Raw genomic sequence first — 17,646 nt, 5'->3', positions numbered from 1 at the left:
TTAGCTACATAGTAGGAAATATGGCATTATCAAAACACCAAGCATGTGAGAATTCAGAGTCAAAATGGGCTAGACTGTCGACATGAGGCATTCAATAGTAATAAAAAGACCATGAACAGTCCCTTTGAGGCATGGCCAAATATCCCTCCCTCTCCTAGAGCCTTAGTGATTATTATTATTTCTTATAGTCCTTGGCAATTTGAAAAGATATAAAACATAACCAAAATAAATAATATTCCTTGCCTAAATGGTGGTATGCAATATTTTTTAATTTAGAGAGAGCCTATTAAAGCACTTAATGAAGAATTCTCTAGATTTAATTAAGGAATTATCTCTCATATCCAGACCTGGTTTTAAATCTGACCTTGTGAAAGCTCCATGTACATTTGGCATTCTGTTTTCTTCTAGGTGAAATGTATATAAAATAATAACTGTCTCATATTTTTACAGTGATGACAATGTGGGCAGTGAAAGCTGTATTCAGGGAGGACCTCATAGGCTTAAGTTTTTTTTTTTTTTAAGATAGAGATAAAATAAGTATATAACTTCAGAGATTATAAAAGGAAAAACAATAATGAAAAGTAAATTCAAAATAGAAGACTGAAAAATATAGGATGAATTGAGTTCAAAAGCTAGCCCTTTGAATAAATCAACAAAAGAGATAAACCTCTTCTAATCCTAACAAAAAAAATAAGAAGAGAATGAAAAATAGACAAGATTAGTAATGAAAAAGGATGTGCAACCACAGGTTCAGAAGAAACTGAGAGAATATTATAAGCAATTCTGGGAAATTAATTTTGAAAAATCTGAGACATGGATGATCTCCTAGAACAATGCAAATTACTAAAATTGACATAAGAATAGCAGAGAATTAAACTACAACAATTACTTCAGAAAATATTAAGTATTAGAGACTTACCATGGAAATATATACCAGGATTCTCACATGTGAGTTTAACCTAATCCTTAAAGAAAAAGTAATTCCTATATTTTAGGGTATTCCAAAGTATGTAAGAAGATAAAACAATGCAATTCCTTTTGTGATATCAGAATAACTATAGTACCAAAAGTCAGGAAACATAAAATTAAATTAAAAATATATAAGACAATCTCACTTATGAATACAAAATTAGATTGTTGAACTTGATTAAAATATGTCTTACATGTAGTAAATAATACATGTTAGCTACTAGTTGCATAGAGCTTTTAAAATTAAGAAGAAAAAGTATCTATAGAAAAATGAACAAACTGTATTAACAGACAACTTACAGATGAAATTGTAATCATCAGCCATACAAAGAGATATTCCAGAAGAAGTAAGAATCATGGAAATAAATAAACAATGCAAAATCTTTTTACTCATCAGACAGGCAAAATGAAAATCAAAAACATCTATTGCTGGGAAGGGAAGAGCCCATTCATACACATTGCTGGTTAAAATATTAAATGCTAAAACCTTTTTATTAAAAAACAAACAAACAAATCCTACTAAGGTGCCTGGGTGGCTCAGTCAGTTAAGTGTCTGCCTGTGGCTCAGGTCCTGAACCCAGGGTCCTGGGATGGAGCCCTACTCAGTGGGGAGCTTGCTTCTCCCTCTTTCCCTCCCCTAACATAGCCCCCCATTCGTGCTCACTATCTCTCTGTCTCTCTCTAAAAAATAAAAATAAAAAAAGAAAAAGCCATCAAAATTTAAAAAAAAATATATATATATATGATATATATATATGTGTGTATCTTTGCTCTAGAAAATACATTCCGGGACTAGCTATTGTAATGATAAAAGCATCAGTTATCTGAGAATTTAGGTACAAGATGTCCGTTGCAATATTATATTAAGTGGCAAAACAAAACAAATATTACAAATGTAGAAACAAAATAAATGTCCACTAACAGGGAACTGGCTAAATACTTTAGGATACGCCTAAACTATGAATCTTATGCAGCCATTAAAATGAATGAATAAAAGGGATTGTTGTTTGGTAAAAGCAATATTCAATAGAATCTGAATAATATGCTATTTTGGGGAGAATATAAAACCCTGCATATTTGTGCCTTTATGATAACACACATACACACTCACATATACAGAGATCATATGAATAGGGAGAAAATATGAAAGTCTTTTAGGTCAGGTTAGGAAAGAAGTCAGGGGAAGAAAGAGGGGCAAGCAAAAACTGAAAAGAAAACTAGCCTCAAGAAAAGCAGGAGAGATGCATGTGTGAGATCTCACTCGCGCATTTCCGTAAAATATATTCATGTGACTATACATAAAGCCATGAAATATTTCTAAAAAGAACAAAAATAGATTACATATACACACATAAATAGAAAACAACACCAAGATTGGTATCTAGTTTGCCACTCAATAGTGGTTATGGTAGTGTTTCTTACAATGCGATACCCCCTTATGGCAACATGACTTAATCAAGTTTGGACCTTTGGATAGGAATGATGATTGGTACAAACTGCAGTGGGATAAGAGCCAGCCCCTGAGGCATATGAAATAGAGAATGTATAAGTGAATCGCCACTTACAAACCATGGTATTTACTTACAGTGCTCTAGGGCAGGGACCACCAATGAAACAGAGGTGGTCCATGTCCCATTGACTCTGATGACATAGTGAATAATACTGGCAGGAAAAAACTAAACTAACAAAATATAATTTTAAATCAACAAAGTTACATAAATTGGATAGCATTATTGTAACTGTCTACAGACTTTCTCCACAAAACTAAGATTTAATGCTCTGCTCTGTTTATTGAAAGTTGACTAAAGAGATGGCTATGTGGTTATCACCACGTTATTTGTAAAGTTGTAATTAAAGATGCAATATGTTATTATAAAATGCACATTTGTTAGAGTTCAGAATTGTGAGAAAGGTTGTTGTCTCTGACAAAAGTTTAAGCTTCTTTGTATTGGTTTTTGAGATATCTATAAATGATCTATGCTATTGTTTAGGGCCTATAACAGTTAGCCGAGATCTATACAATTTTGCTGCTGCTATTGCCTCTCTACTTTATTAACTCCTCTCTAACAGTCAGTTCCTTGTGTGAATTAGGTTTTAAAGATTCTTCATAATCCTGTCCCAGATAGTTGAACAATTTTACCCCATCCCACATTGTCCCTGAGCACAGTACTTCTAAGTCCCAATCAGATAATACGGTTTATCCCATCTCCCTATCTTCGGTCATGTGGGATCTTCTTGGCATGCCTTTTCTGCCTGCCACTTTCTTTCTTCCAGTCTTTAGGTTCCTTCTTCACAGATTCAATAAATACTGAATATCTTCTTGTTCTTTTGCTACCCTGCCATAATATATATTTTCTTTCTCTCCACGGAGTCTCCATGAGACACAGTTACCTATTTTCCCCATTGTTATAAATGTTATTGGAACATCCGTGCACCCTCCTTTAGATATTGTCTATGGCTTCTGTGTGCATGTGTCTTCCAATGGCTTCTTTTATTATTTATTTTTAATGTAATAAAAGAGACCTAACATAAAATTTACCATGTAAAGCAACTTTTTAACCATTTACTTCTGTGACATTAAGTACATTCCCATTGGTATGCACCTAGCAACACTATACATCTCCAAAATTTTCATCATTAAAAAACTGAAACTCTTACCGGTAACTTCCTATTCCCCTTTTCTCCAGGCCCTGATAAGTTCTATTCTACTTTATTTCTCTATACATTTTGACTTTTCTAGGCATCAGATATAAGTGGAGTCATATAATATTTCTCATTTTGTGTCTGGCTGGATATTTTTACTTAACACAGTGTTTTCAAAGTTCGTCTATGTTGTAGCATTTGTCAGAATTTCCTTCCTTTTTAAGGCTGAATAATATTTCATTGTACGTATATATCACATTTTTGCTTGTCCATTCGTTGGTCAATGGACATTTGTGTTGTTTTCACCTTTTGACTATTTTGAGTAACCCTGCTATGAATAATGGTATACAGATATCTGTTCAAGTCCCTGCTTGCTGTTCTTTGGGGATATATCTGGAAGTGGAATTTCTAGATCCTATTTAATTTTAATTAGTTTCTATTGTGTGCCCTGCTATTAGCTTATGAACTTTTTTTTAAAAAAATTATTCAAAGCTGAGCACAGTACCTGGATATAATAGAGATTGGATCTTAGGAGGGATTTTATGACGATAAAGAAAAAGCAGAATTCTCTCCCTGCTGATACAGAGAGAAAGCTTATGAAAGTCGATCTAGGCATGCCTGTTACTTGCTCTAAGTCTCCACAGGATGATCCCTATGGCAAGTCCAAACATAACTACCAGCAGTGATTTCTCCAGTATAGGTCTGTCTCCTAAAAAAAAAAAAATAATAATAATAATCACATCTTCTCCATTAAAGTAACTGAATTTTCAACAATGTATGTCTAATTATCATTCTCACTATAGTTAAGTTCCAGAAAGCAAGAACATTTTTTCTCCTTTGTGCTCTAAGTACATCAGTGCCTGACATGTATCCAAAATGTATTTGTTGAATGAATGCATCAGTGAATCAAATGATAAATTTATAGTAGCTTTTCCATGTGGAGGAACTCCTTCCTTTTCTGCCACATAAGAAATCTCTAAGTGAAATGTAGATCATGGTTCTTTCTTGTTTTTGAGCTATTAATCTCCCCTGGGATCTCTATTTTTTGTTTCCCTAATAAATTCTAGAAACTTGTTGTATTCTACTTTGTTCAGTTCAACAATATTATAGCAAATTATTATTCACCTGTGTAGGACAAATTTATGTGAATGCTCAGTAATTTGAAATATTAAAATTAACAATAGCATACTGAATTAGGGCAAACTTGCATAGCCTCCTCCTGAAATTCAAGTGTACAACAGAAAGCATCTGCACTACAGAAATAAATAGACATGTAATACCTTATACTGGCAGTATTGCTTTGACTTTCCTCTACCCAAGAAAGTCAAAGTCTTTCATATTAACCAGTTTTCAGGACATCCATTTATCCACTTCTCAACTGAGCTTTAGTGAAATGTCTATTTTCATACTACTTCAGGCTGACTTCTCTGGAAATTCCTGATGGTACCAATCCTCACATCTAATGATTGCATAGCTCAGTAATATCCTCTACTATAAAATATATGTGGAATTCAACTCTGGACTTGTATCTTGATCTTCTGCCCTTGTTCAAATGATTCTACATTATTTTCTATATTTTTCATTTGTTTTAAGCCACCACACCAATAATGTTTATATTGTTGGGATACTAAAATAATTTTGATTATTTGATTATCCACTAGACCTGTAAGTAAGTTTATAGGAGGTGTAATTGGGAGTGATTTGACAATTATACAAAAGGGTATCCTTTTTTATTGTTTTCACCTGGATTTCCCAGAAAGCTTCATATTTTCAAGTTGTAATAACATTTAGAATATTAAGGTGAATGATAAGGAATATAATTCGCCATTGAGCGAGAGAGTGGCAAACCCATCTTTCTTAAGGAATAAACAAATGGGAAAGACAGATCGGAGTGACACGTTGACCAGTAAGGGTTTAGAGCCTGAGAAGATGAAAGGTTTAATCAAAATGACTCGTGGCTATTTAGAGAAGATATCCAGGGAGGATGAGGAGTGGGCAACTCTCTCAGGTTGCTGCCCTCAGGACAGGACAAATTGGCAGGATCCTTGAGGCAACCAAAAGAAATTCAACCAAAGGGAATAGTCAGCCAAAGACAGTAAATGGGGAAAGAAATCTGAGTTACTTCTTAACCCTCACTACTGTTCTAACAGTTTCACACCCACTCTATAGACCTTAATCTGAAGGTACTTATTTGTTTTATTTTGATGTATTATCCTGTTAAAGTATCCCCAGATGCCCATTTTTTAGATAATCTTCTCACTTTGAGATAGTTGTAAATTCTCATGTAGTTGTAAGCAATAATAGCGAGAGATCCTTTAGCCAAGATTTATCCCAGTGGTAATATACTGTAAAACTATGGGATGATATTACTACACACATCAGCATTGATATAAGCCACTCATACTATTCATAGTTCCTGAATTTTGCTTGCACTCACATATGCATACACAGGTATTTTTAATTCTGTGCATTATCACACATGTACAAGTGTGTATCCACCATCACAGACTAGATGCAGAACTCATCCATCACCACAAGGATCCCTCGAGCTGCCCTTTCATTTTTTTAAATTTTTATTTTTAAAGATTTTATTTATTTGAGAGAGAGAGAGAGAGCTTGACTGGGGTGAGGGGCAAAGGGAGAAGCAGACTCCCTGTTGAGCAGGGAGCCCGATGTGGGGCTTGATCCCTGGACTCTAAGATCATGACCCGAGCCAAAGGCAGACACTTAACTGATTGAGCCACCCAGGGGCCCTTCATGCTGCCCTTTTATGACCACCCCCACCTACCCAACTCACTCACCCCGATCTCTGGCCTCTGGCAATTGCTACCCTTTTCTCCATTTCCAGAACTTTGCCTATTCAAAACTGTTATATTGAATCCATACTATACATCACGCTTTGAGATTGGCTTTGTTTTTTCAACTCAGCATACTTCCCATGAGATTCACCCAAGTTACTCTGTGTGTCAGTAGTTTGTTCCTTTTCATCGTAGAGTGGTATTCCATGGTATGGATGTACCACAGCTTGTTTAACCATTCATGCTTGAAGGGCATGTGGGCTGTTCTCCCAAATGGCTGCATTTGACTGTTACAAATGAAGATGGTATGAACACATGCACATAGATTTTATATAAATATAAGTTTTCGTTGCTTTGGTATAAAAGCCTAAGAGCCCAATTGCTGGATTGTATGCTAAACCCATGCTGAGTTTTGCAAGAAAGTGCCAAAATGTTTTCCAGAGTGCCTGTACCATTCATTTCTTCCAGCCATGCATGAGTGATCCAGTTTGTCCATATCCTCAGTGGGATATGATGTTGTCACTATTTTAAAATTTTAGCCATTATGATGGGTATAGTGTTAGCTCATTGTGGATATAAATTGCATTTTCTTAATGGTTAATAATGCTGAACATCTTCTCATGCACTTATATGTCTGATGCTTATGTTTAACCTGACTCTGCCTAAATATATTAGAAACATAAAAGACAGGAGACAGGATTTAAAGCAAACTTTAACTTTTTTTTTTTAATTTTGATTCCCAAACCCAGTCATAGATAGAACAAAGAGAGCTCACCATAGCTCCATTATTTATTAGAATTTGAATATATGTTTCTAAAGCAAGGGCATTTTAGTTAAATTCAGCTATGACTGATTATAATAGCACTCCTTTGAGCAACATCAAAGGACTGATGAAATTTCTTTTTATTGAGTTTCAACTTTGTATTAGGAATCAGTTATTAATTTTAGGCATCCTTTATGAATTATCATTGTTATACATGTTATTTGAAGATATTCTGATTGGACTCTTTAATCTGCAGTAATCTATTTATATACTAAACGTACATTCATTTCCTATCTCTTTGTAAATGTGTCCAGGGGCACTTGTTTGTTAAAAAGAGTGCATTCAAAAATGCATTTTGTTTCATTTTTAGATTATTTTTTAAAAGCTGTAATAATGCTTAGGCTCTGAAAATAGCTAAATGCAATTACCTTCACATTTTGTTTTCTTTCCAAATAGACATTTTGTCTCTTTCCTTCAAATGTTTTCTCTTTATCTTTAACAGGTTGATTTAGTGAATATCGGAAGCACTGACATAGTAGATGGAAATCACAAACTGACTCTTGGTTTGATCTGGAATATAATCCTCCACTGGCAGGTAAGAATCCTGATGAATGTTTCCTTTTTGTGTCAAATGTTGCTGATCCTTCCTTTCATTTTTACCCTTGACCTGCAAAGCAAACATACATACCTCTAGCAATACAAAGCCCCTGTCCATAGCACTGCCTTTCAAACTGGCACAACTGATGTCATTTGAAATGTGAAGGATCATCAAATTATAAAACAGGTTCTAGAACATTTGCAGAAACATTTTTTTTCTAAATTTTATTTCCACATGTGGAGATGAACCAAAAAATATCTTATCAATAGGTTAATAAAAATATTTTTCACAAATATGTGTCTTCTATAACTTGTCCTCATGTGAAACTACATAATTTCGTAAAAACTATTAATCACTACCAAATGAATGAGACTTTACAAATCCTTTGTATTCCTCAACATAAATTAATGTCAATAAAAGATTGGTGGGATATTATTATCTATATATATATTGTACATACAAACTAACTTCATAATCTGCTTTCAGAATTGCATTTTTTTCTAAATACCTCAGCATAGGGTTTTCTGAATGTCTATACTTATTGGACCTCTGTAAAACAGATCAAAGGTCATTTGGTTTAGTGAAAAGAGTATACATTTTTTCACTCAGACCAGCATGGGCTGAAATTTCAATTCTCCCATTCACCATCTGGTAGTGACATTGGGTATAATGCCATCCGTTTCTGGACCATAATTCCCTCACTGTCAAAATAGAAAAATAATAATTAACATGTATATTTCTTGTCAGGATTAAACAAGAGAGTATCTGCAAGGCAGTGCACTATGCCATTGTCACTACAGGTGTATCATATGAATAATTTTGATTGCTTGGATTTTTCTACTCATATGTTAAGACTCTGAAGGAAAATTGGGATGTCTGCTTTTTTACTAGCAGAGATTAATTTTTTTATAAAACAATTTTGATATGTAGTTTATATATCATAAATTTACCCATTCTAAGTATAAAATTCAAAGCGTACGGACTGGTTTAGTTCTCTTTCCCAGGGCTTCTCAAATTATTTTGAGTAAGGAATGTTTTTTTCCCCAATCCATCAAAGATTTTTGGGATATTTGCAAGGTTGTAAAATCATGAAAACAATTAATTTTAGCACATGTCCATCTTATGCTTATTTATGGTCACACCCCACTCCAACCCTCAGCCCTGGGCAACCATTTATCTATTTTCTGTTCCTATGTTTGCCTTTTTGGACATTTCATGTCAATGAAATGATATAATAAGTGTTCTTTTATATATAGTTTCTTTAACTGAACATAATCTTTGAGGTTTATCCTTATTGTAGCAAGTATCACTACTTCATTTAGTAGGGTTGACTTAACTTAAACTGTACTTTGCTCCTGCTCAGAGTCAGTATATAGACCAGAAGGATACCTATTCAACTCAGCAGGTGAACTGACCCACATATCGAGCCAATTGACGCCCATATCCTTTTGTTCGAAACACTCTGAGCAGGCTCAATCTTATATCACAGCAATATGGGAAGAGACCAGAGCGCCCGGGTGGCTCAGTGGGTTAAAGCCTCTGCCTTTGGCTCAGGTCATGATCCCAGGGTCCTGGGATCAAGCCCCATATCAGACTCTCCACTCAGCAGGGAGCCTGCTTCTGCCGCCCCCCCCCCCCCGCTGCTTGCATCTCTGCCTACTTGTGATCTCTGTCAAATAAATAAATAAAATATTTTTTTAAAATATGGGAAGAGATAGAGGACAGCATAGTGGATGACGACAGAAAACAGAGCATGAGAATTTTAAATGAATCCGAGATTCCCAATTCTGGGCCTTTTCCACATAGTGATGGTGTCAAATAAAATGAGCAAGGCAACATAGGGCCCCCCCACCAAACTGGTTTATTTCTGTTGCTGAGTACTTCTCAAATTCTCTTGAGGAAAGAACAGTTTTTTCCCCTTTTCCATTGTGTGTAAATCATAATAACACTGAAGCACTACAAAAATGAAATAAAAAGATACCGAAAACCCAAGCCATTTTAAAATTAAACTCAACAGATGTATGAGAACCTTATAAAATTGTTACAGAAGTTACTAATGGACTATTGTATTTATCTTATGATCTAGTAACAAATAGTTCATGGAGGGACCCCATCCTGCAGAAGACACTAAAGTTGCATAGATGTTGGTCATGACAGAGCCAGCATGAAAAGTTAGGCATGCACAGAGACCCAAAAGGCTATTGTAATTGTATTTTTGACCCAAACTGTCTCTGATATGACCTCACACTTATTTTCTTGAAACCCTTTCCAACTCTATCTCCAATCATTGCAATATAGTTTCAAAACTACCCTGATACTTTTTTTTCATTTGCTTGTGAGCTTGCTCATTTTTTGAAAATTAGCATATAGAGGGGACTTTCATATTATGGAATACCAGAAGGAATGATTTTACACTCTTTCCTTGTCTGAGACCTCTCTTAGAGTCTGTTATTTTACACTGATGTCCTTGAGTCACCATATCCTCGTGATTGCAAGGATGTAGACTCTTCTCAGCCTCTGCCTCCTTATCTTATCTCTCTTCTATCACCCTGCTTAGTTCTCTTAAAACTACTAAAAATGCTTACAAAAATTCTTCCTGCACAATACTCATCGTAACCCATTGAATCCCAGGAGGTGTTTTCACTGAGAATAGGTATTTGCCTTCCTATTAAGTAGTCAAAAAAGCCATTGAATCTCAGCACCGACCAACCTAATGTACTTTCTGGATCTAACAGATTGAAAATGGCATTAAGAGATGGAAGGATGTGAATCTTTTGTTCCAGTGCCACATGGTATGTTACTACCAGTGCCATGCGGACTTCTCTTTGCACTTGTAAAAGCTCAGGAATGCCTACCCTATCTTTCCGGTCACTGTTTTTTTTTTTTTTTTCCAGTTTCCATGTAAATAAAATTGTTAGTCTGAAAAATAATGCCTCTATTGAGAAATAAACAGCTCTGGACAAAACTGTGAAACAGACAACGTGTGTTAGGCATCTTTTTCTTCTTTAAGTGCAGACCTTCCTTTTTAGGGTGGTCAGCTCAGCTCTTACAACCAGCTGGAGATACAAACATATCCTGCAAACAGTAGTGTGCTATTTGAGGTCAGGTCCCCCCCTTTGCTGGCTAAGTCAAAGGAGATACTCAAATCCAGGGCTACTTTAAATGGCAATGTTTATTTATTTATTATTTGCCCATCATACAAGACAACGATGGTTTTGGTGCTGCTGAAAGCCCTTGCTGTAAACTCCTGCCTACCTAACGCCTTGGATGCAAGACAGTTCTTGCTCCAGTTTCCTTCACACACCCATCCTTCCCTTGGAGAAGACTATCCGTACTCCTCTCTACTCCTACCCCTCCACCATGGCTCCTTGTCATCACAGGATGGATTGTGGAAAGTAGACCTTGAATTTAGCAGGCAGGACATTCATTAAGGCACACCTTTGGGACGAGTACTTGAGGGAGTGAGAAGCACTGGAACTGAGATATCCCCTCCCCTCCTCCCAGCAAGGGCTGTTTGCAACCCCACGGGGAACTGGAAGCTAGAATAGCCCTTCAGCTTTGTCTTCAGTGGGGCTGACGTGGCTGAGTCTTTATACCATTTCCCTTCATCAGTCCCTAGATGTGGGCTGCCCTAGGAAGGGCTTGACTCTGCCAACTCACTGGGTTCCTGAGAGGACTCACAGCAGTGGGCTTTGACAGCTGCAGCAACACGCCCTTTTAAAGGACAATCTTGGTGCTGCATCTCTATCATACCTTCTTTTTTTTTTTAAGATTTTTATTTATTTATCAGAGAGAGAGAGGGGGAGAGAGCGAGCACAGGCAGACAGAATGGCAGGCAGAGGTAGCGAGAGAAGCGGGCTCCCTGCCGAGCAAGGAGCCCGATGTGGGACTCGATCCCAGGACTCTGGGATCATGACCTGAGCCGAAGGCAGCTGCTTAACCAACTGAGCCACCCAGGCGTCCCTCTATCATACCTTCTTTACCCAGTTAACTCCTAGTCATTTTTTGAAATCACTGCTCATTTCAACTTTTTCCTTTTAAAAATAGACGTATAGCTGTATACACACACACACACACACACACACACACACACACATATTTGTTTAAATTGATTTTCTTGCTTAGGGACTGTATGCCCAAAAGTTAGAAAAATTTTCTGCTTTAAGACTCACTTTAGGACCAACTCAGTGTCTGACTGAAAGTTGATCCTTAATAAAGATTTCTCGGTAATTGCCTTTTAAGTAGGAAAAGAACCGATTATCTTACATTACCCTTTATTATTACCATTATTATTTTCCTAGCAACATTTGTACCCAAATAGAAGAAGCAGTAGTGAGGCTGAGGCTGATAAGCTGAATTAATGACATAATGATGCTAAAGAAGTTTTGGATTAAATACCGTGTTGTCCTTTAACATTACGTGCATAGAGAGCAATCTGGCCAAAGCATTTCACAAATGAAACCAATTCATCATGGGAGGGTTGCCCAATCAGTGCAGCTCACCACCACGGAGCCAGTAGGTGCTGAGCCCAGCCCTGGTTCAGCACAGGACACAAAAGTCTATGTCTTGTAATCACTGTGCATGGAGATTGTTCACCTAATAACTTTAGAATATGATAAGAAAATGATATAGCTTACATAACTATTCGCCCTATTTATTCACTGAATAACTGACTAAATAAGCAGGTCAGAAGGAATTAAGAAAACTGCATAATCTGCCTCTAAATAATAGATTTAGCTATCAAGGGATCGTGATAAATATATGCAAAGATTTCACATCTTCAAATCATTACCACATTTACAAAGTATCATCTCAAATCCTTTTTAAGTATTTTAACGTTATATTTAACAGTCTATCCTAAAATTTGCATTGACTCTTTCATAAAAAGATGACTAACATTGGAGATATAAAATATGTATTTTCCCCTGAGGCCTTTGTTAACTTCTACATGGATAAAGAAGCAAAATAAAATGTCATATTTAGAATATATGATAAATATTCATCATCTGAACAAATGTTGGTAGTATATGGACCTTACACTTTCCAAAAAGAAAGCCCTTAGTGGTAAAAACTCAACACATTTACTTATATATTTCCTTCAGGTATACGATAAGGGGCCTGACTTATATTTAAAAAGTAGCCTAGTAATTATGATTCTACTAGAATATATAGACAGTTTTTCTATAATGTGGTGTCACTGCATTTTTGAAACACAGAAAAGTGTTGAGAATGGATTTCTGCTTCAGATTAGTTAGAAGAATGAGACTCGGAAATACATCATTTGCACAAAGCTTAGGAGAGAATCCCATGCACAGAAACTAATAAAAATAAAACCAAGAGTCTGGCCTTTTTCTCCCTTCCCACGGCCTGGGTTTCCACCTCTCTCCAGTCTTCTGGTAGGAGCAGGAGGGAGGCAGAGCTTCATCGCCCGCAGAACTTGACCCTGACCCCAACCTGAAACCAGACCAGAGCCAGGGCTTCCAGTGCGGGCTGCCAGGGCTTCCAGGGCTTCCAGTGCGCCCTCTGGTGCTAGCTCAAGGACCGCCTCCTGCTGGCTGAGTCATGGGGGTACTTGGTCACCTCTGCTGTGTGGTGTCCTCAGCAGCCCCCTTCCAGCCCGCGCCGATGTAGGACTTCTGCCGGCCCTCTCCCTCCCCTCGCTGATGCCCTGCGGCTGACAGAGGTAGGGCTTGCACTGTTTCACCATGGACTTCCTACATAGTGTCGCGGTGGTCCTCGTCTATCTATCTCCCTTGTAGGATCAACAAGTTCTCCGATGGGGCTTTCAATGCAGCGAGGTCCCCTGGCTTCTTTGCCACCTTCCTGCTTGTAAGGGGCAAATGATCTTTAAAGATGGGGCCAGGTTCCTCAGAGGAGGAGACACTGCAGGCGAGAGCCAGAAAGGCTGAAGAAGAAAAAGTGCCGACTCTGTGGACTCTGAAGTCCTGCCAGTGCCTACAACCCTAGCCACACGGGCCATCAGCCCTGCCTCCTCTGGCTGGAGTGTGGCCAGGAGACAATGTGTGCTGGGACAGGGGCTGTGACTTCTCCAGGAGCAGCGGCGGAAGTCCCGAACAGAGTGGCCCACCCACAGCCCCAAGGTGATTACACAAAAGGACACCACTTGGCCTAGCTCCATCTAAGCACTCTGCCTGTGAGGGCATCTTGAGTATTCCTCCCCTTCTCCCTACATCTGCTGCACATCCTTAAGCCCTTAACCTCTCTGCCTAAAACAAGAGTAAGGGGACAAGGCAGGCAGAGCCTGTTACCTGACACAGGAAGCATTTTGTACCGCAGGAGGAGAGAGGGTGGGGGGTGCGAGAACTAGTAAGACAGCCCTCCAGGCACCAGTGGTTTTGTCTGCATTTGGTGCCCCTGCTCATAGCAGGCACTTTGTTGAGAATGATCCTTCCAAGATTCTTTTCTTCAGAGAGTACCAGGTCCCTCTTCAGTCTTCATACTGACCTTTGCCCTGTCATCTAGGAGAGAATGGGTCTCTGTGACAGTAACTGACACCTCACGTATTTGGAGAGCATGCCTTCTTCAGGTGACATGACTCTTCTAAGACTGTTTCAAAGAAGAGCTCTTAGATTCGTTTATCAGGTCCAGAATATTAAGAACACCATGAAATAACAGTGACAGCATCCTGGGTTGCTTTGCGGGGGCGGCGGGAGTGGGAGCACCAGCCCTGTGCTTCTGGACACCAGAACGGGTCTCTCACCTCCTCTGGAGAGGTAAGATGTGCCTCTAGGGACCTACACTGTGTATGTATGGATGGATTTTGTAACATATTTTTTTTTTCTGTAAAAGCAGTATCTTAAATGTCATTTCCTATAACCGAAGAGGCTGCATAAATGAGCCAAAGTTCTGGATCCATGTTTTGAGCATTTGTAACCTTTGTTTTTCTATTGCATGTGAAGCTCTGTCCTAAAAAAAAGCCATAACAAATGAAACCAAACTGACTACAGAACAAAAACAAACATAACAACTCAAGGCAATACATTCACAGTTTTTAGGGATAAATACTTTTTCTTTTGCTGATTTTTTTGTGTTCTTTACTTTAAATAGGCAAACTCATTTTTCTGTTCTTTTTTTTCATTTTGGTCAGTAAACATAATTTGCATTATTTTAAGTAATAGTATAAACCTAGGGATTTTATTTTACTGTAGTTGTCCTTTAATTCTTAAAACAACCTTTTACATTTAAGAAACAGGCCTAAAAAAGATTAAATGGCCCAATTAGCACAATTTGTTAATAGCAAATGTAAAATTTGAACCTAAGTTTAAATTAAATAAGCTCATTCTCCTAGCCACCATGCCATTATTTCTCTCCTAAAAACACTAAAATTAAGTCCTCAGTCAATAACAAGTCTGATGTTTTTGTGTACTCTTCTCTAGTATATACACTGAAAGAAGATAAGCAATTCTAAAAGCACAAAATCAATAGTTTAATGTGACAGAATCCAGGACTGATATTAAATGTGTACAGTAAATGGTGTATCGTGACACCAACCAATCAGAATATATTCCTAAGTAATTAGAATGGACTCCGTCCTGGTAGAATCTATTATTCCTCATTACTAATTGACTCTAAAATTTCTATTACCTATTACCAAACATTAGGACATTTAAATTTGAGTTTGTGTGGTTCTTGTTCAGGGAATGCATTTTCTCATGAAATTCTTATTTTCTTATGAAAATTTCTTTCCACACATAGGTCAAAAATGTAATGAAAAATATCATGGCTGGATTGCAACAAACCAACAGTGAAAAGATTCTCCTGAGCTGGGTCCGACAATCAACTCGTAATTATCCACAGGTTAATGTCATTAACTTCACCACCAGCTGGTCTGATGGGCTGGCTTTGAACGCTCTCATCCACAGTCATAGGTAAGGAGACTACTGAGATATTGACTAATTTTTGTAAGTATTGATTTTGAGACGGATTATCTTTTTCTTAAGTGTGATTCCAGCTCATTTTCTACTATGTGACATGTTATGTACTTAACCACATTGATCTGACTATCAATTGGAATGCACCGAATAAAAATATCCTATTTTTTATGTGATATATCATTTCGTTGTTGAAATATTAAAATACTGGAGCATGAATGTGGTTATGGTGGGAGGGAGAGGGGACCAGCATGTTTGAAATTCAGACTTTTCCTGAAAATCAAGGTTATATTCTAAGTTGGGGAAGAATGGTGTTGGTCTTTGTAAACAAATTCTGTGTTAGTATTGTATGTATTTTTTTATATTTCGGGATTAAAAGAGGCTCTGAACATCTTAGCAAGCAAGGCAAAGAGCAGACCACAATTAATTCTATGACTCAGTGCTTAGAATATCAAAAGAAACAATTGCTCTGGAACAGCAGGGCAATTGCTTTAAAAGCACTGAAAGAGAGTTCTGTGGATCTTCGTAAAAAGAACTCATTGTGATACAGTGAACCAAATGTTCTTAACCGTATTCCATACACTGTTACATTTTCTAAGATAACAAAATCATTGTTTGCTTTTTTCTTGTATAAAGAAGCTTAGTAAATGAATTATTAACAGGTCAAGAAAAAGCAAAACAACGTGGGAAATACGTACATATAATGCAGTCATTTATATTATATGTAACATAGAAATATATATTCTATGCATAATACATTCACGCTAAGGGATATCTGCTTTGGTTTTCCTGTTACCCATCTCTTTTATCCAGCTCAATCCCCAGGGTCAAATACACTGCCTTATTAACTGTGTTTGAAATGCCACTGGACAGCATCTGTCCTGATTTTCAAAGCAGCTTATCTTTTTCTCACTTTGATCTTTCTTTTCTTGGCGAGTCTCCCATTGCCCTATGCCAGTCTTGTTTCTAGAAAAGTCCAGAATATAAATTTTCTTCGTGCTAAAGCTCAATCCAAGAACAAATGCTCTCTCAATAAGCAGCTTTGTCAGGTGTCTTGCTCCAGCTGGATTTAATTAACCCCATCCAGACTGAATTTCCAGGTGAATGACTCAGCAACGTGATTTTCAAAAGGAGGCAAGCTTACACTCATTTGGCATGTTAAGCAGTGTTAACACGTTGTTTTTCCTAAGTATGACACGAAGAAAAATACTGCACAGCTTCAATACAGCCAGATGAGAAGGAATAGAGGCATTCATTCTGCATGATAAGTCAGTGCAGATTTATGCAGCCACATGCTTCACAGTAACGGCCTGAACATATTGATCTTGCTGTTCATGTACACGTTTGCAGATGAACAGAAATATCGAGGATCAGGTTAGACAGTCCTTGTTGGCTCTTCAGCATTTTCCTTTCAAGTGGAAGGCTTCAGTCCTGCCAGCATGTTCACACACTACGTTCGTTTGTTAATATTGTATTTCATAATTTGGGAATATATTTGTAATACAGTAAACATTTCCAGATTGCCCTGCTGCAGCTGTCCCTGACCCACTCTTTCTCTCTCAGAATATCATTTATATCTTCTCTCCTGTCATATTGAATGAATCATCAGTAACTCCCTTTTCATACATAACATAGTTACTTTTCAAGAGGTTTCTCACAGTTGATAATGCTCTTTCATGAATCATCTCCCTCTTCTTTTTGTCTTTGACAGATGTTCATATTGTTTATCTAAAGAAAAAAAAAATGCTTGGAACTTTCTGTTCCAAGGTGATTGTCCTTGGTAAGCTTAGGAATGTCACGAGGTGTTCTGATTTCAATAATTGAGTGACTAAGCTCTATAGAACAATGGCATGCACTTATTATAGAGCATAGGGATTGACAAAGAATCTTGCCAAAGATTAGGGTATTGATGGCTTTATGTCTATTTAAGGCTAAATCTTATCTTAATATGTAGGAAATTAGAAGTATTATATGAAAGCACAA

The 17,646-nt window shown here is 37.3% G+C and overlaps 1 protein-coding gene across 3 annotated transcripts in view; it reads left to right on the top strand.

The window, feature by feature from the left end:
* The window catches only part of DMD (dystrophin), a 2,119,021-nt gene that overhangs the window by 394,633 nt on the left and 1,706,742 nt on the right, over positions 1 to 17,646 (top strand). For all 3 annotated transcript variants that reach the window (XM_045089435.1, XM_045089434.1, XM_045089436.1), the window contains exons 5-6: positions 7,676 to 7,768; positions 15,488 to 15,660. In XM_045089435.1, coding sequence (XP_044945370.1) covers positions 7,676 to 7,768; positions 15,488 to 15,660 — 266 coding nt within the window. The remainder of the gene's footprint in view (positions 1 to 7,675; positions 7,769 to 15,487; positions 15,661 to 17,646) is intronic.

This window comes from Mustela putorius, unplaced genomic scaffold (assembly GCF_011764305.1).
Source record: "Mustela putorius furo isolate JIRA1106 unplaced genomic scaffold, ASM1176430v1.1 tig00003836_pilon_pilon_pilon, whole genome shotgun sequence".
NCBI lineage: Eukaryota > Metazoa > Chordata > Mammalia > Carnivora > Mustelidae > Mustela > Mustela putorius.
The sequence above is the reverse complement of the archived record's forward strand: the minus strand, read 5'-3'. Positions and strand labels throughout refer to the sequence as shown.